The sequence below is a fragment of the Leptodactylus fuscus genome, chromosome 3 (assembly GCF_031893055.1).
Source record: "Leptodactylus fuscus isolate aLepFus1 chromosome 3, aLepFus1.hap2, whole genome shotgun sequence".
NCBI classification, from domain to species: domain Eukaryota; kingdom Metazoa; phylum Chordata; class Amphibia; order Anura; family Leptodactylidae; genus Leptodactylus; species Leptodactylus fuscus.
This window is the reverse complement of record NC_134267.1, coordinates 97204332-97231738: the sequence shown is the minus strand read 5'-3', so window position 1 is coordinate 97231738 and position 27407 is coordinate 97204332. Positions and strand designations below refer to the sequence as shown.

At 41.1% G+C, this 27407-nt stretch overlaps 1 protein-coding gene across 2 annotated transcripts in view; it reads left to right on the top strand.

The window, feature by feature from the left end:
- Window positions 1–27407, top strand: part of MED23 (mediator complex subunit 23) — a 63014-nt gene that overhangs the window by 7226 nt on the left and 28381 nt on the right. Inside the window, exons 6-14 of one of the 2 annotated variants that reach the window (XM_075268026.1) lie at window positions 2812–2910; window positions 5029–5130; window positions 6795–6864; window positions 7888–8000; window positions 12656–12751; window positions 13243–13260; window positions 24446–24646; window positions 25597–25740; window positions 26028–26173. In XM_075268026.1, the coding sequence (XP_075124127.1) occupies window positions 2812–2910; window positions 5029–5130; window positions 6795–6864; window positions 7888–8000; window positions 12656–12751; window positions 13243–13260; window positions 24446–24646; window positions 25597–25740; window positions 26028–26173 (989 nt within the window). The remainder of the gene's footprint in view (window positions 1–2811; window positions 2911–5028; window positions 5131–6794; window positions 6865–7887; window positions 8001–12655; window positions 12752–13242; window positions 13261–24445; window positions 24647–25596; window positions 25741–26027; window positions 26174–27407) is intronic. The other variant, XM_075268027.1, reaches the window with a different exon arrangement.

The following is a 27407-nucleotide window of genomic DNA, read 5'->3' as shown; positions in this document are numbered from 1 at the left end:
ATTTTTGAATGGAGATTTCTGATCAGGAAGACGTTATGACAGAAACTTTTCACTTTTTTTTTTCTTTTATTCAAGGGAAACAAACTAAAGTTAGCTGAATGACAGCTTTGCTGTCTAGCACTGCTACACTTATAAAGTTAGGAAACCGTACAGTTCCAGTAGTCTGTTTTGCTTAACATATTCTTACCCATTTAGCTCTCTATATATCCCTGCCCCATACATTTGCTCTATAGGTTTAACATAGAAGTAATATATAGAGATACCATACTGCATGCTTAAGCACAGCAACTATTTTAGTGCCTGTTATTCCCATTCTTTTGGATGACAACAAGATTAGCATATTTGGTCTCTTTACTCTGATCCTATATAATGTCAACCCTAAGAGAAGATATTCGCTTGTTATCTTAGTATCCTACATCATTATTAATAAAATGTTTCTCTAACTCTACATGTTAAGTAGCTGATATGGCTTCTAGAAAGTACCTGTGCAGCTGCACATAGTAAAATCGATGGATTGGATAGATGGATTAGCTGTGGTTACTGTTCTATGATTGATTACAGTTGCCAGACTACTGGAGTATTTTGGCAAATACCAACAACAAATTGGAATAGTACCATAGCATGCTTTAAAAAAACAAAACAAACATATAACGAATTGATCTCTCTTTTTTTACAACCTGTGTAAGTAAAAATATGTATATCTATAGGTAGAGTTATAAAAGTATTAATAATTTTATTTAGTTATAGACAACCTATTTCCCAGCACTTTACAAATCAAAGGGTACATACACTGTACGGACTGATATTGTCTGTTTAACATAATATTTAGCGTATAAAACAATAGCAATAAAGGCCCTGCTTATAAGAGTTTATGATCTATGAGAAACAGGTCCTCTAATCCAGTGGTTCTCAACCTTTGGTACATATACCCCAGGTGGTAGTCCATACAGTCCAAAGGGGGTGCACGCCATGGCTGAGAACCAGGGATCTGAAAGTGGCAGATTTTTTGATTGGTAAGATTCCAATGCTCCTGGGAACTAGTGCCTCCCAAACCACCCACCATCTTCAAATACTAACGCACAGTGGCTGCAAGGTAGAGGCAGGCATCAGAAGACGTTGTGTCAGGGTTAAAGGGATTCTATCATTAGAATACCTTTTTTAAACTAAATATATTTAGGAATAGCCTTAAGAAAGGCTATTCTTTTCTTACCTTTATTATTCTGATCTGCGCCGCCGTTCCTGAGAAATATCATCTTTCTTCCTTATGTAAATGAGTTTTCTCACAGCACTGGGGGCATTCCCATGCTTCTTGAAAACTCTCCACCGATGCCTTTGTCTTTTTTTTTCCGGACTGCCTCTTCTCTCGCGCTTCCATCGCGTCATCGTCCAAATGCACATGTCTGTCAGCCGTCATTTGCACAGTCAGCGCTTTTGGATTAAGACGTGATAGTGACATGGGAGAAGAGGCATAGGCAGTGAAGATGGAGTCAGTGCTAGATAGTTTTCAAGTAGCACAGAGGACACCCCCAGTGCTGTCTGAGCATGGGAGAACGCCCCCTGTGCTGTCTGGAGATTCATTAGCATAATAACAAAAACCGGGATATCTACCGAGCGGTGGTGCGGAGAAGAATTCTAAAGGTAGGGGAAGAATAGCCTTTCTTAAGGCTATTCCAACGTGGGCTTACTTTAAAAAGGGATTGTAATGATAGAATCTCTTTAATCTAGCAGAAAGGAGATTTATAAGTTTAGGTAGTCTTTATATTTCGCTTTCCTAGGTTTGGCTCAAAAAATAAAACGTAGCAAAATGTGCAAAGGGAAAAAAAAAGCTTTTCCACAGTATGTTTCCTCAGCCTATAAAACTAGTTTCTGCGATTTAGAATAGATGGCAGGGCTAAAATGCTAGTCTGTTGAAGGCCAGAGAGATTTAACTACACAAAACACATAAATGTAGCACCACCAAAAATATCTCTAAGGGCGGGTTCACACCAGTGCTCGTGTCCACTTTAGGCAATCTGGCAGGTTTCCGTCTTCTGCCTGAGAAACTGGACAGGGGATGGAAACCTGGCAGTCAGTTTTCAAAGTGTCTGCCCTTGAGCGTCTTGTGCCTCTCTATGGCGAAACCTTTTTTTTTTTTTTAACCGGACACAAAGTCCTGCATATCCGACTTTGTGTCCGGTTTAAAAAAAAAAAGGGTTTCGTCGCAGAGAGGCACAAGACACTCACAGGCGCTCAAGTGAATGAGTTTGAAAACTGACGGCCAGGTTTCCGTCCCCTGTCCAGTTTCTCAGGCAGAAGACGGAAACCTGCCAGATTGCCTAAAGTGGACACGAGCACTGGTGTGAACCCGCCCTTAGAGATATTTTTGGTGGTGCTACATTTATGTGTTTTGTGTAGTTAAATCTCTCTGGCCTCCAACAGACTAGCATTTTAGCGGGCGGAAGACTGAAACCCGCCAGATTGCCTAAATTGGAGACCAGACACAGGTTTGAACCTATCCTAAACCACATAAACACTGTTGTGGGACATAGTGAACTTACCATTTTATGTTAAAGTGCCATCTTGTTGCCTAGAAAATAATACAATTTGTTAATAAGTTGTTAGGTTATGGGTGCCAATTTTAAATAAAATAGATAACAAGTTAGTGTTGGATGGATAACCTGGCTTTTAAGAGTCCTTTGCATACAATGTCTACAGAATTTTGTATTATTGCTCCTCTTATTATTTATGTTACAAAATTGTTTAGGGTTGTGATTTTAGTTTTTCCTGTTCTTTAACTTTATGCAATTGTGTTTTTTTTTTTTTTTTTGTCAGGGAGTAAGAGATCTGTTGAAAGTAATAGTGGAGAAAATTCATACTATCCCAAACACTGTGAGCTCTGCTGTTGTACAGCAGCTTCTAGCAGCAAGAGAGGTAATCTTCATTTAATTATCTATAACATCTTTTATAGCTCCACTACCCACTTAGTCTCTCCTGCATTATGAAAATTTATGTATGATTATCTTCATAAATGCGTTTTGTTTCACTTTTGATAAACCGTATCAGCATTGATTTATACTATAGCTAACTGATTTCGGTCTACAGTACGCTTTCATAACCCCACCACCCACTTAGTCATGTATAGATTGTTATAATTGTGTGGCCTTTCACTTGTGAGTAATACATTGTTAGTGTAATGTATTTTTATTGTAATTTTTATTTGTACCAGAAATGATAGATTAAAGGAACACCAAAGGCATAAAATGTACAAAAATATTATTTATTATTATTTTATATAGCACCAGTAATTCCATTTGAGGCTCTACATACAGTGCACAAAATATACAAAACAAATATAATACTAACAGTGACCAACTGGCACAGTGGGATAGAGGGCCCTGCCTGCAAGGGCTTACAGTCTATGAGGGAAGGGGGATAGAGACAGAAGGTGAGGGGAGAGACTATTCAGATGGTGATGAGGTGACAGTAGTGTTATTGGAGCTTGTAGGCTTTCTTCAATAGGTGAGTCTTCAGGGCCTTCTTGAAGCTTGTGATTCTGGGGATCAGTCTTATGTGTCTTGGTAATGAGTTCCAGAGTATTGGAGATGCACGAGAGAAGTCTTAGAGACTGTTGTGTGAAGAGAGGATAAGAGCAGAGTGGAGTAGGAGGTCTTTGGAGGATCTGAGATTACATGTGGGCAGGAAGTGGGAGATTAGGTCAGAGATATATGGAGGGGACAGGTTGTGGATTGCTTTGTATGTTAACGTTAGTAGCTTGAACTCTATTCGCTGGGCAACGGGTAGTCAGTGAAGGGACTGGCAGAGGGGAGCGGCCGTTGAAGAACGGAGGGAGAATTGTATTAAGCGAGCAGCACAGTTTAAGGTGGACTGGAGCGGGGCGAGAGTATTCCTTGGGAGGCCATGGAGAAGGTTGTTGCAGTAATATAAGCGGCAGATAATGAGGGCATTGGCTAGCATCTTTGTAGTTTCAGGGGTGATGAAGGAGCGGGTTTGATGGATGTTCTTGAGTTGGAGGCGGCAGGGGGTGTTAAGGGTTTGTATGTGCAATAATATCTTCATCTCTTTTCCTTGGTCATATTTTGTCCTATACATCAGATAAAACGGAGTCCAACGTTATAGAAGATGCTGTACTCCAGATATAGTGTTTATTCATCCATATCCAGTGATGGATCCTGGATGAATACATTCTTTGCAGAACCTTTTGAGAACTGCTGAATTGTTCGTGGTGGTGGTGGTGGCCCTGGGATCTATGCACTGTTTAGTCCAGGAGACTTCATTATGTTGCTGCTCCATCCTTAGATTTTTGCCTTTAAAGAAGCATTCTTGCAAAACGTATGTCCTTCCTGCATCCATCACCAGACTGTTGTACTCCAGGCTTCTTTCCTGTATACTGTGTACTCTTATCCCTCCACCTCAGCATCTCCTCAGCTCCCCATCACACTCTATCTTGGTTTTTATATCTCTCTTTGCTCCGCTATCAGTCCCATGATGCATCAGCACAGCATCACATGAGCAGCTAAAGACTGCACAGTACCTAGATGAGTGCAATTATTCGTCTCTTAAATAGCCCAAGAGACTTAAGGCTTTTTTTTATTTTATTCCACTAGCGGAAAAAAGCCATATGACCTTTCTTCAGGCAGATTCCGCCTGAAGAAACCAACGGGACTCAATGGGAGGCGAAAAAAACGCGTCATGGTTTTTGGCGTGTGGTGTGTTTTGTTTTTTTTTTTTTTTTTTTTTTTTTTTTTTATAAACACGGTTTTGGCAAAAACCGCAACGTAGTTTTTTTTTCAAGGACCATTCACTGTGCTGGAGGAAAAGACAAAAACTAAAAACTCCTCAAAAAACGCTCCAGAAAACGCTTCCTAATTCCTGAAGCGGATTTTTTCCTGACCAAATTTCTCGACCATCAAACTACGTGTGAACTAGCCCTAAGTTCACTTTGCTATATACTGTGTGATGTTTTATTAAATCTTGAACTGTGTATAAACATTTCAGAAGGGAAAGACTTTTTTTTTTTTTTTTTTACAGGTTGTAGCCTACATTCTAAACAGAAATGCGTGCCTTCTTCCAGCATACTTTTCAGTAACTGAAATCCGTAAACTGTATCCTGAGGGGAAACTTCCACATTGGGTAAGAATTTGTTAAAGAACTGTTTCAAAAGAAAAATACCACTTATGTATAAAGCTTAATAGTATAAGTGACCCTACATATATATATATATATATATATATATATATATATATATATATATATATATATATATATATATATATATATATATATATATATATATATATACACTCACCGGCCACTTTATTAGGTACACCATGCTAGTAACGGGTTGGACCCCCTTTTGCCTTCAGAACTGCCTCAATTCTTCGTGGCATAGATTCAACAAGGTGCTGGAAGCATTCCTCAGAGATTTTGGTCCATATTGACATGATGGCATCACACAGTTGCCGCAGATTTGTCGGCTGCACATCCATGATGCGAATCTCCCGTTCCACCACATCCCAAAGATGCTCTATTGGATTGAGATCTGGTGACTGTGGAGGCCATTGGAGTACAGTGAACTCATTGTCATGTTCAAGAAACCAGTCTGAGATGATTCCAGCTTTATGACATGGCGCATTATCCTGCTGAAAGTAGCCATCAGATGTTGGGTACATTGTGGTCATAAAGGGATGGACATGGTCAGCAACAATACTCAGGTAGGCTTTGGCATTGCAACGATGCTCAATTGGTACCAAGGGGCCCAAAGAGTGCCAAGAAAATATTCCCCACACCATGACACCACCACCACCAGCCTGAACCGTTGATACAAGGCAGGATGGATCCATGCTTTCATGTTGTTGACGCCAAATTCTGACCCTACCATCCGAATGTCGCAGCAGAAATCGAGACTCATCAGACCAGGCAACGTTTTTCCAATCTTCAATTGTCCAATTTCGATGAGCTTGTGCAAATTGTAGCCTCAGTTTCCTGTTCTTAGCTGAAAGGAGTGGCACCCGGTGTGGTCTTCTGCTGCTGTAGCCCATCTGCCTCAAAGTTCGACGTACTGTGCGTTCTGAGATGCTCTTCTGGCTACCTTGGTTGTAACGGGTGGCTATTTGAGTCACTGTTGCCTTTCTATCAGCTCGAACCAGTCTGGCCATTCTCCTCTGACCTCTGGCATCAACAACGCATTTCCGCCCACAGAAGTGCCGCTCACTGGATGTTTTTTCTTTTTCGGACCATTCTCTGTAAACCCTAGAGATGGTTGTGCGTGAAAATCCCAGTAGATCAGCAGTTTCTGAAATACTCAGACCAGCCCTTCTGGCACCAACAACCATGCCACGTTCAAAGGCACTCAAATCACCTTTCTTCCCCATACTGATGCTCGGTTTGAACTGCAGGAGATTGTCTTGACCATGTCTACATGCCTAAATGCACTGAGTTGCCGCCATGTGATTGGCTGATTAGAAATTAAGTGTTAACGAGCAGTTGGAAAGGTGTACCTAATAAAGTGGCCGGTGAGTGTATATATATATATATATATATATATATATATATATATATATATATATATATATATAATGTATAACAATGCAAGTCATTGATAGACCTCTGCAGCTGCTTAGATGTGTGTTCGTTAGCGCACATTTTAACCATATAAACAAATACATGATGAGCATATTCCCTGAATTTGATGTGAACATATTATACAGCAGTTGTAGTTTGCTTTTGGTATGGTCTGTAACCAGCTAATCATCTGAAGACATTATGACATAATCCTTCCCTTTTCTTTTTATCAGTTGTTGGGGAACTTGGTCTCAGACTTTGTTGACAGTTTTAGACCCACAGCAAGAATTAACTCTATTTGTGGTAAGTTAATACACATAAGTGTAAAACTGACTATACATATTAGGTACTCATGTGTTTGTTGTTGGCCCAGCTGTTCTACAATGTGTTGTAGGTTTTGTGTTTTGTTTTATGGAAGAAAATTCTGGACAAGTTGAATTTTAATGTGTCCAGTCCTGTGGCATAGTAGCATCTTTTCTCTCTAGTGTCTCCTCCCCAAGAACCAAAAGCTGTTTATAAAATATATTCCAAAATTTGTTAAACACGTTCTGTTTTCTTTGAAGTTCTGCTCTGAAATCCACTTTTGCTTAATTAGCAGAAATCCTCTCATTACTACAGTGATATATATTGGTGGTGGTATCCTGTGTAATACAGAGAAGCTGATGTGTCACTATTTCTGGAGAAATCACCAGTTAAAGGGGCTCTATCAGCAAAATTATGCTGATAGAGCCCCACATATGCGTGAATAACCTTTAAAAAGGCTATCCAGGCACCGGTAATGTTATATTAAACTACCCCCCCCCCCATTTTAAAATAAAACCTTAAAACAGAATATGTTCAACTTACCGAACGTGCACGAGGGGCGGGCATTCAGGGTCTGACGTCATCTTCAGCCACGCCTCCTCTTCCAGCGATGTCCTCTAGTCCCGTCTAACTCGCGAACTGACATTGATAAAAAAAAATGGCATGGGTGCATCCGCAGTAGCATGCTGCTTCTACTACTACGCATGCGCCCACGCCATTTTTCTGTCCGATGTAGGTTTTTGCTGTCCGCTTGAAAAATTGGTCATCTTTGTGAATGGACACTTAAGGACAGACATGGACTGTAAAAGAACGCACACCAGCAGGAATCATCAAGATTTTGTGCGGACATTAGCATCGGACACTAGCTGTCGGACACCGACGCTATTGTGAACGCCCCCTAAGCTTTAGGTGGTACAGACTTTCATATTGCCAATTATATTGAATACAGATGTATTTTTGTAAATATTATTTAAATCTTTTCGAAAAAGTTTTATGTGTCTCTATCCTATACAATCTTCCAAGGCCGCTGCAGTCTTCTTCCTGTGGTGAATAATTCAGGAGCCATCTGTAACTCTTGGAAGTTGGATCCTTTAACATTGCGCTTTCCGCTGAAAGGGCTTTTGCCTTATGACAAGGTGAGTAAATTTGTTTTAAGAAAATGATGACTATACAAGTTAAATTTGCTTTTTTTTCTGATTTGAAAGAAGGAATAAAAAATAATGATGTGTACAACCAAGCTCAGTAAAAATGCATACTTCCCTTAAAGGCACCTGTGTTTTCAAGGACAGCTGAAATGAGTTCAGGATCTTGCTGGGCAGTCTGTCCTATAACTGTATAATACCAGAGAAAGTGTATGAGCACTCCAGTAATATAGCCCTCCAAATTTTACAGCTGCTGTGATATACACTGCTCAATTAAATATGTGTCAAGTAGAAAGAGAAAGGACAGCAGCAAAATATAAAATAAGGGAAATTAAAGCTTGAGTTTTATCCTTGGCGCATATGTATATACATGTATGTATGTGTATATAATATGCTCTGATAAATTGAATATTTGGAATTCCTATTAAAGAAGATTCACTGAAGGAGGCTGACCATACCACCATAGGAATTGTATGATAACTAAAACTTCCCTTTCATTTGTAGTTTATTAAAACATGAAAAAGAAAGTATAAAAACATGTGAGGATGGGAGGCCCTATAGGGAGATTAGCCCTACAGAATATTCCTTACTGCCTCCCTATACCACACAAGATGTGGGCCAAAACTCCACCGACATTAACCAGAACAGAACCTCTATATTGCTTGCTCAATGGATGACTCCCCACCTCTCTGAGGTTACTGGCCTAATGCCACGCCAACAGAGAGGGGAGGTACCACTGGCTAGGTTCCTGTTAGGGTTGTCAGTGTGTGGGAATCACACCATTAGCTATATACACTGACCCTACACGTTTTGTCTCAACAAAGGAGATTCATCAGGGGTCTATTAGTAGCATCCTCACAGCTAACAGCAAAGAAAGAAGCAATGCTGTATCACAAAATCAGCGGTAGGTGGACTGACCACCGGTAGGACCGCCGCTCAGTATCACATTGAAAGCAATAGGGAAAAAAGCGTCCCATTGATTTCAATGGGTAGCGCTGGTATGCCGGTACCCATTCAAGTCAATGGAAGTTGGTTTTTACGTGTTCATTCTGAACGAGTTTTACGTTCAGAATGAGCGGAGCGTATACTCCGTGTGAAGGCTCCCTTACAAATTATGACATAAAATCCTGATGATTAAATATATTTTCACACAGTGCCCAAATGTTAAATATATACGAGTATGGTTGTAAATTGTCCATCCAATTGAACTTAGAACATTATTAGAGATGAGCGAACAGTGTTCTATCGAACACATGTTCGATCGGATATCAGGGTGTTCGCTATGTTCGAATCGAATCGAACACCGCGTGGTAAAGTGCGCCAAAATTCGATTCCCCTCCCACCTTCCCTGGCGCCTTTTTTGCACCAATAACAGCGCAGGGGAGGTGGGACAGGAACTACGACACCGGGGGCATTGAAAAAAATTGGAAAAAGTCATTGGCTGCCGAAATCAGGTGACCTCCATTTTAGACGAATAGTGGATTTCAAATCCGGGTCATATGAGAATGTGAACTTTGTGACTATGAGACAGGGATAGCTGTACAGGCAGGGATAGCTAGGGATAACCTTTATTTAGGGGGGAATGTTATTAAAAATAACTTTTTGGGGCTCTATCGGGTGTGTAATTGTGATTTTTGTGAGATAAACTTTTTCCCATAGGGATGCATTGGCCAGCGCTGATTGGCCGAATTCCGTACTCTGGCCAATCAGTGCTGGCCAATGCATTCTATTAGCTTGATGAAGCAGAGTGTGCACAAGGGTTCAAGCGCACCCTCGGCTCTGATGTAGCAGAGCCGAGGCTGCACAAGGGTTCAAGCGCACCCTCGGCTCTGATGTAGGAGAGCCGAGGGTGCACTTGAACCCTTGTGCACCCTCAGCTCTGCTACATCAGAGCCGAGGGTGCGCTTGAACCCTTGTGCACACTCTGCTTCATCAAGCTAATAGAATGCATTGGCCAGCGCTGATTGGCCAATGTATTCTATTAGCCTGATGAAGTAGAGCTGAATGTGTGTGCTAAGCACACACATTCAGCTCTACTTCATCGGGCTAATAGAATGCATTGGCCAGCGCTGATTGGCCAGAGTACGGAACTCGACCAATCAGCGCTGGCTCTGCTGGAGGAGGCGGAGTCTAAGATCGCTCCACACCAGTCTCCATTCAGGTCCGACCTTAGACTCCGCCTCCTCCGGCAGAGCCAGAGCTGATTGGCCGAAGGCTGGCCAATGCATTCCTATGCGAATGCAGAGACTTAGCAGTGCTGAGTCAGTTTTGCTCAACTACACATCTGATGCACACTCGGCACTGCTACATCAGATGTAGCAATCTGATGTAGCAGAGCCGAGGGTGCACTAGAACCCCTGTGCAAACTCAGTTCACGCTAATAGAATGAATTGGCCAGCGCTGATTGGCCAATGCATTCTATTAGCCCGATGAAGTAGAGCTGAATGTGTGTGCTAAGCACACACATTCAGCACTGCTTCATCACGCCAGTACAATGCATTAGCCAGTGCTGATTGGCCGAATTCCGTACTCTGGCCAATCAGCGCTGGCTCTGCTGGAGGAGGAGGAGTCTAAGGTCGGACCTGAATGGAGACTGGTGTGGAGCGATCTTAGACTCCGCCTCCTCCAGCAGAGCCAGCGCTGATTGGCCGAATTCCGTACTCTGGCCAATCAGCACTGGCTAATGCATTGTATTGGCGTGATGAAGCAGTGCTGAATGTGTGTGCTTAGCACACACATTCAGCTCTACTTCATCGGGCTAATAGAATGCATTGGCCAGCGCTGATTGGCCGAATTCCGTACTCTGGCCAATCAGCACTGGCTAATGCATTGTATTGGCGTGATGAAGCAGTGCTGAATGAGTGTGCTTAGCACACACATTCAGCTCTACTTCATCGGGCTAATAGAATGCATTGGCCAATCAGCGCTGGCCAATGCATTCTATTAGCGTGAACTGAGTTTGCACAGGGGTTCTAGTGCACCCTCGGCTCTGCTACATCAGATTGCTACATCTGATGTAGCAGTGCCGAGTGTGCATCAGATGTGTAGTTGAGCAAAACTGACTCAGCACTGCTAAGTCTCTGCATTCGCATAGGAATGCATTGGCCAGCCTTCGGCCAATCAGCACTGGCTCTGCCGGAGGAGGCGGAGTCTAAGGTCGGACCTGAATGGAGACTGGTGTGGAGCGATCTTAGACTCCGCCTCCTCCAGCAGAGCCAGCGCTGATTGGTCGAGTTCCGTACTCTGGCCAATCAGCACTGGCCAATGCATTTCTATGGGGAAAAGTTAGCTTGCGAAAATCGCAAACTGACAGGGATTTCCATGAAATAAAGTGACTTTTATGCCCCCAGACATGCTTCCCCTGCTGTCCCAGTGTCATTCCAGGGTGTTGGTATCATTTCCTGGGGTGTCATAGTGGACTTGGTGACCCTCCAGACACGAATTTGGGTTTCCCCCTTAACGAGCTTATGTTCCCCATAGACTATAATGGGGTTCGAAACCCATTCGAACACTCGAACAGTGAGCGGCTGTTCGAATCGAATTTCGAACCTCGAACATTTTAGTGTTCGCTCATCTCTAAACATTATATATTACTTATATATTATATGTTACTTATTTAAGACACATACCCCTAAATTGCATATATGGCGATCCTGTGTAAATGTAGCACTGAAGCCTCAATAGCTGCTAATTCTGATTGTAATATTCTGTGTTGAAAAGTTTACAAATATCCGAATGCAGCATTGAACCTTGGCAATGTGTATTCAGTAGCCGCTAACTCTTGCCATGTTGCACTGTGCTCATTGTAAAAATGTCATTTGGTAAGTTCACACAGTTTTCTGCTGGTAGATTTTTGAGGCACAAATTCAGTGTGAGTCAGGAGCAGATTTTCTTTTCCTCTGATTTTTCAGCTACAAAAAAAGAAGCACCAGACATTATCTCTGCAAGGAATGCACATTGGAGTGAATGGGGGGGGGGGCAGTTTTTTGCAGTGGTCTTTGCAAAAAAAAAAAATAAAAAAAAATGCTGCAAGCAGAGCTGCAATAAGGTCATGACTACTCTTATTTCTTCAATCTGAAAAATCTGAGGAAATAACCTTCTTCTTATTCCCATTGAAATCAATGGAAGAATTAGGTGGTGTTTGTTGAGGTGGATTTTGAGTCAGGTTCTGCTTGAAAATCTGCATGCAAACATCTGTATGAACATACCTTAAATGAACAATGCAACTTGAACCATCATGGGAAAATAGCTGGGAGATAGGCCATCATTGTTGAAAAGCTGGAGAACCCATGTAATACCCCAAACAACACACTCTGGCAACCCACAATGTGAGAAAAAGTAAAAAGTGGATATGTTGTTTTAAAAAAGATGGAAAAGAGGGACTTTGGATAAAACCTGTGTTATATAACCATTGATCTCTTCTAGCTGTCTGCAAATAGGACCAATTTGCTGGTCCAGCAGTGAATGCTGTAAAAACAAAGCCTATATGAAATTTGCACTTTCTCTAATTCCATTCCATTTTTTCCCCTGCTGTCCTAGCACATTGTACATATTATGAAAGCCTTTTTATGAAGTTGTTCGTAACGTTTGGTAGTTGCACGCATTGTTCTATCTTGTGTCTACTGTGTGTATTATGTCTTTTCTTGCAGGATTTATTTGAGCCACAGACTGCTCTGTTGAGATATGTCCTGGAGCAGCCTTACTCCCGAGATATGGTGTGCAACATGTTAGGTCTAAACAAGCAGGTATTGCCATTAATATTTTCCCCATCAGTATTGCCCTACCCCTTACATTTTTCTTTGCTATAGCAGACTGAACAAAACAGTTGTGATAGTAGTCCCTTTTTATATTCCGTTAATATTTTGTGGGTTGTTTGGAAAACCTCTCTTCTTATTTGGTACTTCCTGCCTGGGGGTTTCATAGCGCAGTAGATACTTGATAAATGACTTTTTGTTTTGCATTGCTTTCCCCTTCCTATAAGGCCAGTCTCAAGAGAGCCCTTTGCCAGCCCTTACTACACCATGTAGGACTCCACAAATTGCTTCCCAGAGTGCTTTTAAACCTTCATCGCTCCTTATTTCAAAGTAAAACCTTGCTACCCTTTGCAGACTCCATTGGTGGGTATATTCTGACTCAGAGCATCTTGAGGCAGGCCTCATAGTCACTGTTTTGTCTTTTCTTTTTTTCTTCCTTTATTTTTGTTCTGTCTTGTCCTGCCCATCCTCCAATGCTCTAGACCTTGAACATTGCTCAGGTATGTTCACAACCTTCTTCTTGTATTGTGACTAACAGTACTGCTGGCTGCTTTGTAGCCACTGATCCCACTTAGAAAACATACGTACATGGTCAGGGCTTGAAATTGGCAGAGCTGCGACATACCAATTTCATGCGTACAATTAGACATCCTTTTGCGATCATCATTTTAGTGCTTCAGCAAACCAAAAAAAACTGCATTTATTCCTTTTCTTCATGTCTATGATGTAGTGAGTTGTGATTTAGTGTGTGAATGAGTTCACAATTGCAGTTGCCAAAATGTTTGTGTCCCCCAATCCTGCCGATACATTGTGTGCAAGTCCAGTATATATAGTTTGTTGCCTGAATTATTATTTATGCTTAATAACAGAAACTTATTCCTATCATGCATTCATTACTTGTGTTCCTGCCATCCACATATTTCAATTTTTAATTTTTTTTTTTTTATTCATACACAGTGAGTTGGAAATAGTATAACTTCATTGTTACCAGGGTGTGTTACACTTTTTTTTTTTTTTTTTTTGTTATATATCCACAGGATTTATAAGATTTATAAAAGACATCCACAATGCAACATTGCGTAAGATGAAATATTGTACAAATTTGAAGAACTTCACAGAGTTGCACTATAATGTACAGTACTCCCTAAACGTGACAAGCACAGAGCACACATGCTTAGTGTGTAATAACTAGTAGTAAAGTTCCAGTATCCTACTCCTGTGCTCACTGGAAGGCTGTATTAAGGAGGAGATGGCAGAAACAGGCTGTGTTATCCTTCTTTCTTGATATCACTTGAAGCTTTCTGCTCTCACGATATACACACGTGGACAAAATTGTTGCTACTGCTCGTTTAATGAAAGAAAAACCCACACACAATGGTCAGAGAAGTAACTTGAATCTGACAAAAGTAGTAATAAATAAAAATTTTATGAAAATGAACAAATGAAAGTCAGACATTGTTTTTCAACCATGCTTCAACAGAATTATTTTTAAAGAGAAAACTCCTGAAACAGGCCTGGACAGAATTGAAGGTTCCCTTAACTTAATATTTTGTTACACAACCTTTTGAGGCAATAAAATGATTCCTGTAACTGTCAATGAGCCTTCTGCACATCTCAACAGGTATTTTGGCCCACTTCTCATGAGCAAACTTCTCCAGTTGTCTCTGCTTTGAAGGGCGCCTTTTCCAGATGGCATGTTTCAGCTCCTTCTAAAGATTCTCAATAGGATTTAGGTCAGGGCTCATAGAAGGCCACAGAATAGTCCAATGTTTTCCTCTTAGCCATTCTTGGGTGTTTTTAGCGGTGTATTTTGGGTCATTACCCTTTTGCAAGACCCATGACCTGCGACTGAGACCAAGCTTTTTCACACTGGGCAGCACATTTCTCTCTAGAATCCCTTGATAGTCTTGATATTTCATTGTACCCTGCACAAATTCAAGACACCCTGTGTTATGGTGCAGCAAAGCAGCCCCTGAACATAACAGTCTCCTCCACGTTTCAAAGTAGGGACAGTGTTCTTTTCAAGATATGCTTCAATTTTCCGTCTGTGAACATAGAGCTGATGCGCCTTGTCAAAAAGTTTGATTTTTGTCTCATCTGTCTATAGGGCATTCTCCCAGAAGCTTTTTGGCTTGTCAACATGCAGTTTGGCTATTATTACTTTTTGTCAAATTCAAGTTATTTCTGTGGGTTTTTCTTTCATTAAATGAGGGGTAAAAACTATTTTGTCCATACACACACACAAACGCAGTAGAACTTTTCATCCTGGTTATCGTTCAGATGAGTTCTGCTCCCCAAATATCGTACCCACAACTAAGCTTTTAATTTTAAAGGGGCTGTGCGGGGTTTACAAAACTAGTAAAAGTTAGAGGAGATTATGGGAAAAAATGTATTGAGCGACATGCTGCCACTCAGTTCCTTGCTGCTGTAGCGCCCCCATTTCTGCAATGATGACATTCCTTATATGTAAACCCTGCAACTAGTTACTGACCATAGCAGTCACATGACATACCTACTAGCATCTCAGATTAGACTAGTGATTGGCTTCAGCATTCACATGTATAAAGTATGTTGTATAATCGCTGCACATCTAACAAGGAACCAGATTGGTATTCTAGTGAGAGTTTCAGAAATCACACATTTGTCACCTTTTCTGTACATAGATGGTAGTTGTTAGTTATGGAAATACCCATTTAATAGCTCATACATGCGTACAAATCTTATCCAAGTATGTTAATCAGCTTAATTGACATTATGACGGCAGTGCTGCTTATAGTGAATTCTATGCAACTGAACCATTCTTACACCTCGCATCCCTGAATTTCAGCCAGCCACAAACTCCATCCCATTAACTTTAATGGACCAACATTGTTTCTCCACATAATTGAATCAGTTTCCAGATGATGTAAGCATGGTGCTAAAAAAAGTCACTGCCATGGTTTCTGGCCCATTGATCAGTCCCCATTTGAGATGTTTATGACATATCTTATCAATATAGCTTTAAAAGGGATATCCAAGACTACATATTGATTACCCGTTTTTAGAATAGATCATTAGAGGTTATTCAGGCTAAGGACTCGTTCACATCTGCGTTGCCCTCTCCGTACTTGAGGTTTCCGTTTCCTGCCTAAAACAGAGGCAGGAGACGGAAACCTGCAGGAGTCTCTCTCACCCATTCATTTGAATGGGTGAGAAAGCTGTCCGGCCGTGAGCGGCGGTGAGCGTTTTGCGCTCTCCGCCGCGAAACCGGGTTTTATAATCCGGACACAGATTCGGACATGCAGTACTCTGTGTCCAGATAAAAAAATCCGGTTTCGCGGCGGAGAGCCTAAAACGCTCACGGCCGGACCCGGTCTATGGTTTCCGTCTTCTGGCATGCAGAAGACGGAAACCATAGAATGGAGACTGTGAACGCAGGTGTGAACCTAGCGTAAAAGAAAAAAAATAATTTTTAATTAGGCTGGGGGAGGTGGGGATAAAAAAAAAAAACATACTCTCCTGTCCCCAGTACTCCAGTGTCCTCCCAGTGTGTTCTTATCCTGTTTGTTGGCTATCTACTTTTGCGGAAGTCCTTGCCTGCTGCGATGTCTTATGTCCCTTCTTCTGAGGCCACTGATTGGTCTCAGTGGTCACAACAGAGCTGCAGGACTGGGCCATGTAAAAGTGAATGTCATGCGTTGATTTTTTTTTATTTGTATTTAAGCCTGGACACCCACTTTAATATGACTTCATTGGTAGTCCAAGACCTGGCACCCTTATCAGTGCCACAGCAGCCTGTCCTGTGGGTCATGGCTGCCAGTCTGAAGTTGCAACTCTGCTCCCATTCACATCATTACTTGACCTCTACACGTTCTATAGAGCCATGTACTTTTAGGGGTTTTTTTATGCTGAGCAGATGCAGCTGATTGATGTGAGTGCCAGACGCCCAGGTGTTCCCTCCTTGTGATCTGTCCTACAGGATGGGCCATCAATATTCAGTCTTGGACAATCCCTTAAAAGTGCCTGATGGGTAAACACATCTGACATTGCTCTGACATACACTCCTAATATGTGTACCAGTTGCTCACCACTATGTCACAAATAATAGAATTGCTTTGCCTCATCCTTCATAAGATAAGATATTGTAGTGAAGGTCATTGTATATTCTTTTTTCAGTTTCATACATATTTATCATCCATTTAATGAGTGGTTTGTTGTAATTTTGCTGGCAAGCCTAGATTTGTGAATTTCTCAGTACTTTGTATCTTACGTGAATCTTCATTATTTTCTTTTTTTTTCCCATTTCAGTCGAAGTTTTTACAGTATGTTGTAGTGTAATGTTATTTAGTAAAGTGAGTGGTTTATTCAGCATCACAGTGATGGTTGTGTGTCAGTAATGATCAGTAAGGTAACTTGTGCCCGAAATTGCTAGTGGCTGTATGCTCCAGTGGCAGGAACCACTTACTGTAGTATGATGTTACCATTAGTCTGTCTGCTTGTACGTATTAGCAAAGTGTTCATGTCCATCTACTCTTTTAATAGTATGTTCCATATTGGGATGTACAATTGATTTATTGATACATCTGTAGACTTTTGTACAACTCTCTTTACAGCCATATTTATGTGCTGAAAACAACTTAGAAATATGTTCTTAAATACAACAATTTTGATTCTCAAATGTGACTCATCCTGGATGCGCAGGACTAGTTAATTTCAAGCCCTGGACAGTATATTTGCATGCTAGAAAACATTGATTTTATAGTGTTGTGTTGTCTGTTTTCTTTTACTTTTTTTTTTTTTTTTTTTAATAAATGTTTGTCTTGGATGATGGTTTTCCTTAAATTTTGTCGTCTGAGGGGTCACAAGCAGTCTCCATTTTTCTTCTACTCAGATATTGTTAACCAAGTTCTTCACTAATCCTAAATTAACGTGTTGCTTTGCAACTTTATGCTTTACTACTATGGATTGGTTTATTGTTTTAACGCTTGGCGTGTTTTTACCAACATAAACTGCAGCTGGCACTAATTCAATGGCAGTTAAACAATGTGACTAGTGTAATGAGGTTTGTGCTTGGTCCATAAAAAAAAAAGTGACCGTACTATATAAAGAGCATTATTACTTATAAGTTAAATTTTGATGTGTGCACATTTAATAATATTTAGACATATTCTTCAATTAAATTATTTGTATTCAATGGACTAGGTACATTCTTGTGAAAGAGATTGCTATTTCCAGTTGAATTTTAGAAATCTAGTTTGCATCTGGTTGCATAGTTTGTGTTAACAAAGTGTGAAACACTGGGTGGTCAGTATTTCTATATTTTGTCAGTTTCGTCTCAATATCTTCATAGTAACAGATTTAGGTCATCTATACTACTTAGGATCCATTCACACGGAGGGAAATGGTGAGGAATTGGGTGTGGAATTTCAGTGCTGAAAAAAAAAAGCAACTAGACATGAGCGAACACTATACAAAACAGCCATTTCGAATAGCACGCTCACATAGAAATGAATGGAAGCGGCCAGCATGCAGACTTTGCCGCCGGCCAACCGCTTAACCCCCCACGTGCCAGAAAAAGGAAGTCAGTGGGAGGCTTTTTTTTTTTTCCCAGCACTGAAATTCCACACCAAATTCCTCACCATTTTCCTCCGTGTGAATGGACCCTTAGGGTAAGTTCACACAGGGTTTTTTGGTCTGGAACCTGAGGCGGAGGCTGCCTCAGAATCCGAACCAAAATATGGGTAGCTGCATCTGGATCCCGATGCAGTGCACCAACATCCTGTTGGGCACTCCGCTCCGGATTAGGCCGAAATGAATGGGCCTAGTCAGGAGGGAGTGTCTTCAGGCGGATGTCGCGAGGCGAATCCGCCTGAAAGAATGAGCATCTCGCTTCTTTTTCCAGGAGCTGGAACAAACGGCTCCTAGAAAAAAAGAACTGACTGATTTCAATGGGAGCCATCTTTTTGGTCAGGATTTTGAGTCTGATACGGCCTCAAAATCCTGACCAAAAAAACCCCTTGTTTACTTACCCTTAGAGGCAACAGCTCTACAATGTTATGCAGTAATTAACCCTATCAGGATCAAGGGTCGTCAATACCCCAGTTCAGTGGCGTAACTAGGAATGGCGGGGCCCAGTGCCGAACTTTTGCCCCCCCAACCAATGCCGACGTCGAAGACCTCAACCGACCCCCTCCTCCGCACTCTATTATGTCCCTTAATAAGCCCTGCACACAGTATTACATCCATTAGTGGCCCCTGCACACAGTATTATGTCCCTTAGTGGCCCTGCACACAGTATTATCCCCCATAGTGGCCCCTGCACACAGTATTATCCCCCATAGTGGCCCCTGCACACAGTATTATCCCCCATAGTGGTCCCTGCACACAGTATTATCCCCCATAGTGGCCCCTGCACACAGTATTATCCCCCATAGTGGCCCCTGCACACAGTATTATCCCCCATAGTGGCCCCTGCACACAGTATTATCCCCCATAGTGGCCCCTGCACACAGTATTATCCCCCATAGTGGCCCCTGCACACAGTATTATCCCCCATAGTGGCCCCTGCACACAGTATTATCCCCCATAGTGGCCCCTGCACACAGTATTATCCCCCATAGTGGCCCCTGCACACAGTATTATCCCCCATAGTGGCCCCTGCACACAGTATTATCCCCCATAGTGGCCCCTGCACCACAGTATTATCCCCCATAGTGGCCCCTGCACCACAGTATTATCCCCCATAGTGGCCCCTGCACCACAGTATTATCCCCCATAGTGGCCCCTGCACCACAGTATTATCCCCCATAGTGGCCCCTGCACACAGTATTATCCCCCATAGTGGCCCCTGCACACAGTATCATCCCCAATAGTGTCCCCTGCACTCAGTATTATAGCCCATAGTGGACACCCATAAACAATTATTATACTCTGGGGTCTTTTCAGACCCCAGAGTATAATAATCGGAGACCTGGGGGAATAAAAACATAAAAAAACACTGTTACTTACCTGTCCCCCGGCTCCTACTCTGTCTTCTCCGCTGCCGTCCTCCTGCAATGACATCGGACGTCACATGACCCGGGATGCAGGCCGGGTTCATGTGACGTCAGAAAGGACGTCAGGAAGGAGGCCTGGCAGGATCGTGGAGAGGTAACAGTGTTTGTTACATTCCCTTACCTCTCCCGGGCCTCCGATCAATTCTATAATGATAGAATTTGCTTTAGACATCAATATCTTTTTAATGGCTTTGCATATCTCAACTAATTTTTACCAGGTTTTTATTTTTTTAGGACACATAAGGCTCGAAACATTTTAGCCTTATTTATTAAATAAATTCAATATTTTTCACCAGAAGTAGAAAAATGTTCTAAAAAAATCTTTGAACAAAAAAAGTTAAAACAGATAAGTGTTACTCTTGCACTTAAACATATTAATGCACTATTCTTCTGGTTTGAAGAGGCTACACATTTATATAGTTTTTAACAAAAAAAAAAAAAAAAAAAAGGTATGGTTTTATATTCAGCATGGACACCTGGTCTCTTTCTAAATTAAGCAGAAGTTAATGGAGACCAGTGAACTGTGAACTGCTTTGGTTATCATTAGCTAGGCTCCCTGCTGACATTGCACAGCCTACTGAAGAAGGTGAAGGTAGGGGCTGGCATGGAGAAGCTTGTGTTAGCACAATGTGATTCTCTTCTGTGATCACAATCATTTCCCTGTGCACAACATAAAGAGTTGAATTTTGCTGATCACAGTGGTGATTGAAGGAGCTAAAATCTTCCCTTATCAAAGAGGAGTTCCCTGATTTATAACCCTTGCAAGTAGAAGCTGGCTCTCATCACTCTTAAATAGAAGAGTTTTTATCATAGCTATTGATTTCAGCTTTTTTCAGTTGGAATGATGTAAATAGCTAGATTAGTGACATCTGGGTTTAAGGCCTCATTCACACACCCGTGTTCTCGGACATGTGATGTTCATGCTATATTCACAGTCAGTACCCCACTCTGCTCATTTGCACACATCTATGAAAAAAAACAGTCCAACTTTTTTTGTTGTTTTTTTTATTCTCTACACTTTGAATATCTCTTGGTCTGTGAAAAAACAAATGATAAACGGATGTGTGAAATGAATGGGTATATAGGGAGCAGTCATTATCAGGTTAAGAGTGCATTATTATTCACCCCTAGACCACACTTTACAGGGATAAGCCATGATCAGAATTACTAGGCTTCTGTCCACAGGCTGTGTGTGGGAGCCAAAACCTATTCATTTCATTGAATTTGATTGCCATACCAGACACCACCCAATGGCAGGTGTGGGCTATTTCTGGGAAAAAATAGCAATTTTCTTCTAATCCTGTACAAACTGTATGAAGACTATCGAATGCCTCAGGGTATCTCGAGGTTGAACTTTGATTTAGTCATAAATCATGTGTAGGAGAATCTTTGGGAAATGACAGAGAGGGCCTGGATACTACGCCTTCAGAAAGCCTTTCTGAAAGCTTTTTCTTTTTTTAAATGTAGATTGTGAGCCCCACATAGAGCTCACAATGTACATCTTTCCCTATCAGTATGTCTTTTTGGAATATGGGATGGAAATCCATGCAAACATGGGGAGAACATACAAACTCCTTACAGATGGTTTTTTGCCCTTGGTGGGATTTGAACACCAGGACTCCAGCGCTGCAGTGCTAACCACTGAGCCACCGTGTGGCCCCTTCTGAAAGCTTTTACTGTAAATGGTATTCTACTTAGTGTGCATTGTGATACATAGAAGCAGCACAGTACACACCAAGCACAATTGCAATTAAATGGTTCTGAAAATGAACAAAACAAAGGGGCACTTCTGTAATACACGACAGATCTGGCCAGCCGCAATAATAATGTATAGAATCTCCCATAAAATAGTGGGGAAAGAAAAAAGCTTTCAAAAATCTAAAAAAAAAAAATAAAGTAAATAAAAGTTCTAAATCACTCCTTTCCCTAGAATACATATAAAAGTTGAAAATTACTATGAAACAAATTAGGTATCTCTGTGTCTGGAAGTGCTCGGTCTACTGAATATAGGGTATCTGCAGTTCTCCTGTTCCGTCGGGAAGGGGTTAATAGGAGCACTGCAGATACGCTATATTCAGCCAGGCTGAATTCCAAGTGGGGGGAAAAAAACTCAGTCCTCAAGCTCAGGGAAGGGGCAGACATACAACCAAAACACCCCCTCCCCTTCCCCATCACCCTGCAACTACTGCACCCCAAAACTCCAACCATTTTAATTTTTAAAATTTTCCAGTAGCTGCTGCATTTCCCCCCCTCGGCTTATACTCAAGTCAATAAGTTTTAAAAGTTTTTAGGGTCCTCGGCTTATATTCAGGTCAGCTATTTTAGTTTTATATCTATTGTTGCTGGTTTTGTAATTGGGAAGAAATAGAACTACTGGTAGTTGACATGGTGAAGGGACCTGCACAGTCTTAGCTTGGAACTATTTTCTAATTGCTTTGCAATTGTTCTTTGACTCAGTGGTATAGCAGGAAATTTCTACTACATATACTTTTTTATTAGTGGCCATTTCAGTTTAAAGACAAAAACAAATACACTTATTTTTGTGTTAAAATATGTTTACCTGCTAGTAAGGGTGACAGATTTTTGGTAGTATGTTATCAAAATATTGAATGGTAAACTGCTAACCGACACTACATCACTTCTAGCTTATAGCTGTTAGATAGTTGTTTCCACTGACTTTCAGGCCAGGGCCCCACAGGCCGGAAACGCCGTGGGAAAAATCGCAGTGTTTTACAGTAGAGTCAAAGCGGATGGGATTCTAGCGAATCTCATGCCCTCTTTGCGGTAAGAACTGCCGTGCAGAGACGCCGAGATTTCAAAAACCAGCACTGTTTTGGAAATAGGAGCATGTCAATTATACCTACGGAAACGCCGGCGGTTTCCCCATAGGTGTAATTGTAACAGAAAGTCCACAGAGGAAATCTCTGCAAACCTTCTGTGTAAAGCGCTGCGGGAAGAACCGTGATGCATTCGCACCCCAGATTTTTTAGATACAATATTGTTTTTTGTTGTTTTTTTTTTTGTTGTTGTTTTTTTTTATTAAAGGATCCTAAGGGCAGCTTACATAATCTGCTTTAGACGTGGAGAATTGTATTCAAAAGCTGTTTTAAATGTATGAAATGTGTGGATGGGGAATGGTTTTGTTTGCACTATAGAAGCTATGCAGGCTGTTTAGACAACACAATTTTTTTTGCCAATTCTTAATTCTTTATGAAATGCTGACAGTTTATTTTTTAGTTATTTTATCTAGAACCCATACATTGAAAAGCTGATTTTTACAGAGCAAGAGCTCTCTTTCTGGTGTACTCTTAACAAAGGCTCTCGGGTCTGACATCAGTTTCCACCTATTAGGCTATGTTGGAGATATAGCCTAATAGGCTTCGTCACTGTGAGGCTAAACAGTTTACAATAAAATTAAAAAATACATATCTGATTTATTGGATTGGGTTTTTTTTTTCTTTACATGCTTACCTCAAAATAAAAATGCTGAAAATTAATCAGAACCAATAAATCTAAAATTTATTCCACAAAAAACCAAATACTTTGGTGTAAAAAAAAGTTAGATTGCAATGGTGAAAAACAATTAGAACATTAATTGACACACACGTCTGGTCACTAAAGGGTTAAGTGCTAACTTTATTATTTTATTAACTCTACTATTATTATTTGCAATGGTTGCTTTTGGATATTAGCCCTGAATCTGTAAGCAGTGCTCCATATCTGCCATTGATCTTAGCAGAGGCATTCTGGGAAACTTAAAAATAAGTGCATAGGAAGGCCTTGGCGTTATTGTTTGCAAAGGTAGTATATTTTGAACTGCCATTGGCTTCCGAGCCACACATTGGGTATTGCTGCCTTACATGTGGTTTCCCTGATTCCAAATGTGGGCCTGTCCTATGATCCTGTCCTCTTTCTGGCCGCGAGACTACATGTTACTCATTGTCACGGCATGTCTTGCCAAATTGTTGTTAGTCTTGCATCTTTCTAATGTTTCTCTGCTGGCAAAGAGCATGTAAGGGTGTTGTACATTTTTTTAACTTGTCAACCATTTTTCTAATCCCTTTTTATGGCAAAAAAAATCAGTGTCATCTCTACCTATACTTTCTTAGATGCTAAATAACCTCATAAAGTGGACAATTTGTGTTCTTTATAATGAATAGGTCATAGTCTTTCATTGTTCTATGGACTCCTGTTGACCCTTTGTATATATTTCTACAAAAATATATACATTACATTTTGCCTGTAGAAAGGGACACTGCAATTCTTTGTTTAGTCTTCTGCTTTTTTTTCATCTACTCTGTGTAACAAACTTAATGGAAGCTGAGTGACAGTGACCGGAGTATTGTGGATGTTAACAGCATTTGGTACAACCCTTTGTGCTTTGTCTTTCCACCTGTAATGCTAAAAGTAACTTGAATACATTTTTACCTAAAAGTTATCTAAACCTAAAATGAAATAATGGCCCTTGATGGTAAATTCTTACGGTATCTGAGCTACACGTGTACTTCTGTCCTCTAACTTCAGCTTTCATTAGCGTTCTTAACGTGTACACCATTCCATGCTTTTTGGCCTGCTTTGGCCATCCTTTATTGTGTGCTGATAAATCACTTTGGAGCATAGAACTTTTGGAATACTAATTTCTACTTTTTAGCACAAGCAGAGATGTCCTGTGTTGGAAGACCAGCTGGTTGATCTGGTGGTCTATGCAATGGAGCGATCGGAGACGGAGGAGAAGTTTGACGATGGTGGGACAAGCCAGTTGTTGTGGCAGCATCTTTCAAGCCAGCTGATTTTCTTTGTGCTTTTTCAGTTTGCAAGTTTTCCACATATGGTCTTGTCTCTTCATCAAAAGGTACAATAACCAGAAAGTGTACTTGTAACTAATGGTCTAGTTATTTTAAAGTTTCCGCAACAGGTTTAAAAGAAAAAACTTCTCACATACCGCCCCATACTATTAGATGTACAGAGGTACATGAGATGAATCACTTGTAACCCTTGGACATTCCCTCAGTGTAATTCTGCCATATGCCTTATCTGTTGGACACTTTTTTTCCTCCTTTATTGGCAAATATCTAACATACAAAAGAACATTAAACCCCCAAATTACTGGCAGTGTGCCTCCTTGCAGCAGTCTTTTAGAGGACTTTATTCTGATCCACCATGTTTTACATCAGTATAGAATATGTTCTACATGGGTGACCCATGTTTCCTAGCCTAGATCTTGCTTTAATGGGCGGAATTTTTTTCTTTTTTCAACTGTAATTTTTATTGATTTTTTTTTCCAAAATATCCAACAATAAAAATAAAGAACAAGGCAAATAAAAAAAGTATACGACTCAACATCAAAACAACAGAAGGGGGGACATCGGACAAACAGAAACAGAAGGGGGGGCGGAATAGGGTCCAGGTCAGAGGCCACGTAGTGCACAGTTGGCTTCCCTGGGAAACCCGATAGATTGGAAATTGTCCAGGGTGATATTAAGACTAGCGTTGAGGAACTCGAGACTCCTAACATCTTTAATGCGAGCCAGGAGTTTAATGGCTGGAATTTTTATTGCTGCGATCAGGCGTGATCTTGGCATCATGTAAGGGGACTACCCTTTTCTAGTGGACCACCTTGCTTCCAGTGACGCAATGGCGGATCCCTGTATTGTCAGCCCCAAGGACCTAGAAAGTATTGTCCTATCATTAGCCTGTGGCAGTATCACAGAGAGGATAATCTATAAGGTAATGTTGACAATATATGTTAAGAGACTGATCATTTACTAGACTGCTTTTGTTAGTAACGAATATTTGTTCCAGCTTGCAGGTCGAGGTCTCATTAAAGGCAGAGACCATCTTATGTGGGTTCTTCTTCAATTTATCTCAGGAAGCATACAGAAGAATGCTCTAGCGGACTTTTTGCCAGTCATGAAGCTTTTTGACCTCTTGTACCCTGAAAAGGAGGTGAGCATCAGCTTAAACAGGAATAAAGTTTGTGTAGAATACATGATATTCTCAAGTGTGATACATTTTAGAACCTAAATAATTGTCAGTGAACTTCCAATCTTTCAAATGTCCCCAAACTTAGTCATATTCTTTCAGGAAGTTGGTTTCTGGGGTGCAGCTCCTATATTGTTTGCTAAGCATCGTCAAGCAGTCATAATTTTTTTTACTTGATTGTCCATTATTACCCTATTTAAATATTAAATGTTTCACAGAATTGTTCTAATTTTATTATTTTTTTGTTTTAGTGTATTCCTGTGCCAGACATCACCAAACCTCAGTCCACGCATTCTTTTGCAATGACTTGTATTTGGATACATCTTAACAGAAAAGCACAAAATGACAACTCTAAGCTACAGATTCCTATTCCACACTCACTAAAGTTACATCATGAGTATGTAAAATAACACTGTTGGCATATATTGTATTAAAGTGGTTTTCAGGACCCAAATGAAATATTCATACTTAGTGTTCCTATCATTAAAACCCAATTTTTTCTGCCTACCATGTAGGCATAGCCTTAAGAAAGGCTATTCTTCTCCTACCTTTTGATGTCTTCTCCGCACCGCCATTCCGTAAAAATCCCGGTCTTCGTCGATATGCAAATGAGTTCTCTCACAGCACTGGTGGCGGGCCCCAGCGCTCAAACAGCACTGGGGGCATCCCCAATGCTGCAAGAGAACTCTCCAGTGACGCCTCCTTCTTCTTCAGGAATGTTCTCTTCACACGTCTTCTTCCAGTGTAGGTGGTCACAAACTTGTAGGCCTCGGGCAGAGCCGACTGCGCATGCCTTACCTAAACAGTAAGTTAGCGGCCATTTTCTTGTGGTCTGTGAGCATGCACAGTCGGCTCTGCCTGAAGCCTAAAGGTTTGATCGCCTGCACCGGAAGAAGATGCGTGAAGAGGACGTTCCTGAAGAAGATGGAGGCGTCGCTGGAGAGTTCTCTCGCAGCACTGGGAGCAGGCCCCAGCACTGAGGGCATCCCCAGTGCTGTTTGAGAACTCATTTGCATACCAACGAAAACCGGGATTTATACCGAACGGCGGCGCGGAGAAGACATCTAAAGGTAGGAGAAGAATGGCCTTTCTTAAGGCTATTCCTATGTGGTAGGCAGAAAAAATTGTGTCTTAATGATAGGATCCCTTTATGACCTAACCATACATAGGATAGGTCACCAATATGTGGTCTGTGGGTGTCCAACCTCTGGACCATACGCAGATCACCTGTTCCAGCATACTCCAGGTGCCAGAAGGTGGCGCAGTGGATGCAGAACATATGCAGGCTGCTCCTATTCAGATAATAGGATCATGATTCCATGGAACCACTGCACCAGCTTCTGGACTATCCTTGGCAACACTTAGAACCTATTTTTCTACAAAGAAGAAGTAAAATTGGTACAGATTTTTGTAACATGCTTCATTAACCTAACCCCCTACAGAATGGTAAAAGTAAAATGACAGTTATACTTTAAACAGGGGACCTCAGCCCCCCTTCCCTCTCACCGGTATATCACTAAAAAAAAGTTTTGTTTTTTTTTATATTTCCTACCCACTGGCTAACACGGTACAAAAACAAACAATTTCCTTATACGGTGTATCACTAGTGAAGTGGATTTGGTAGGGGATTT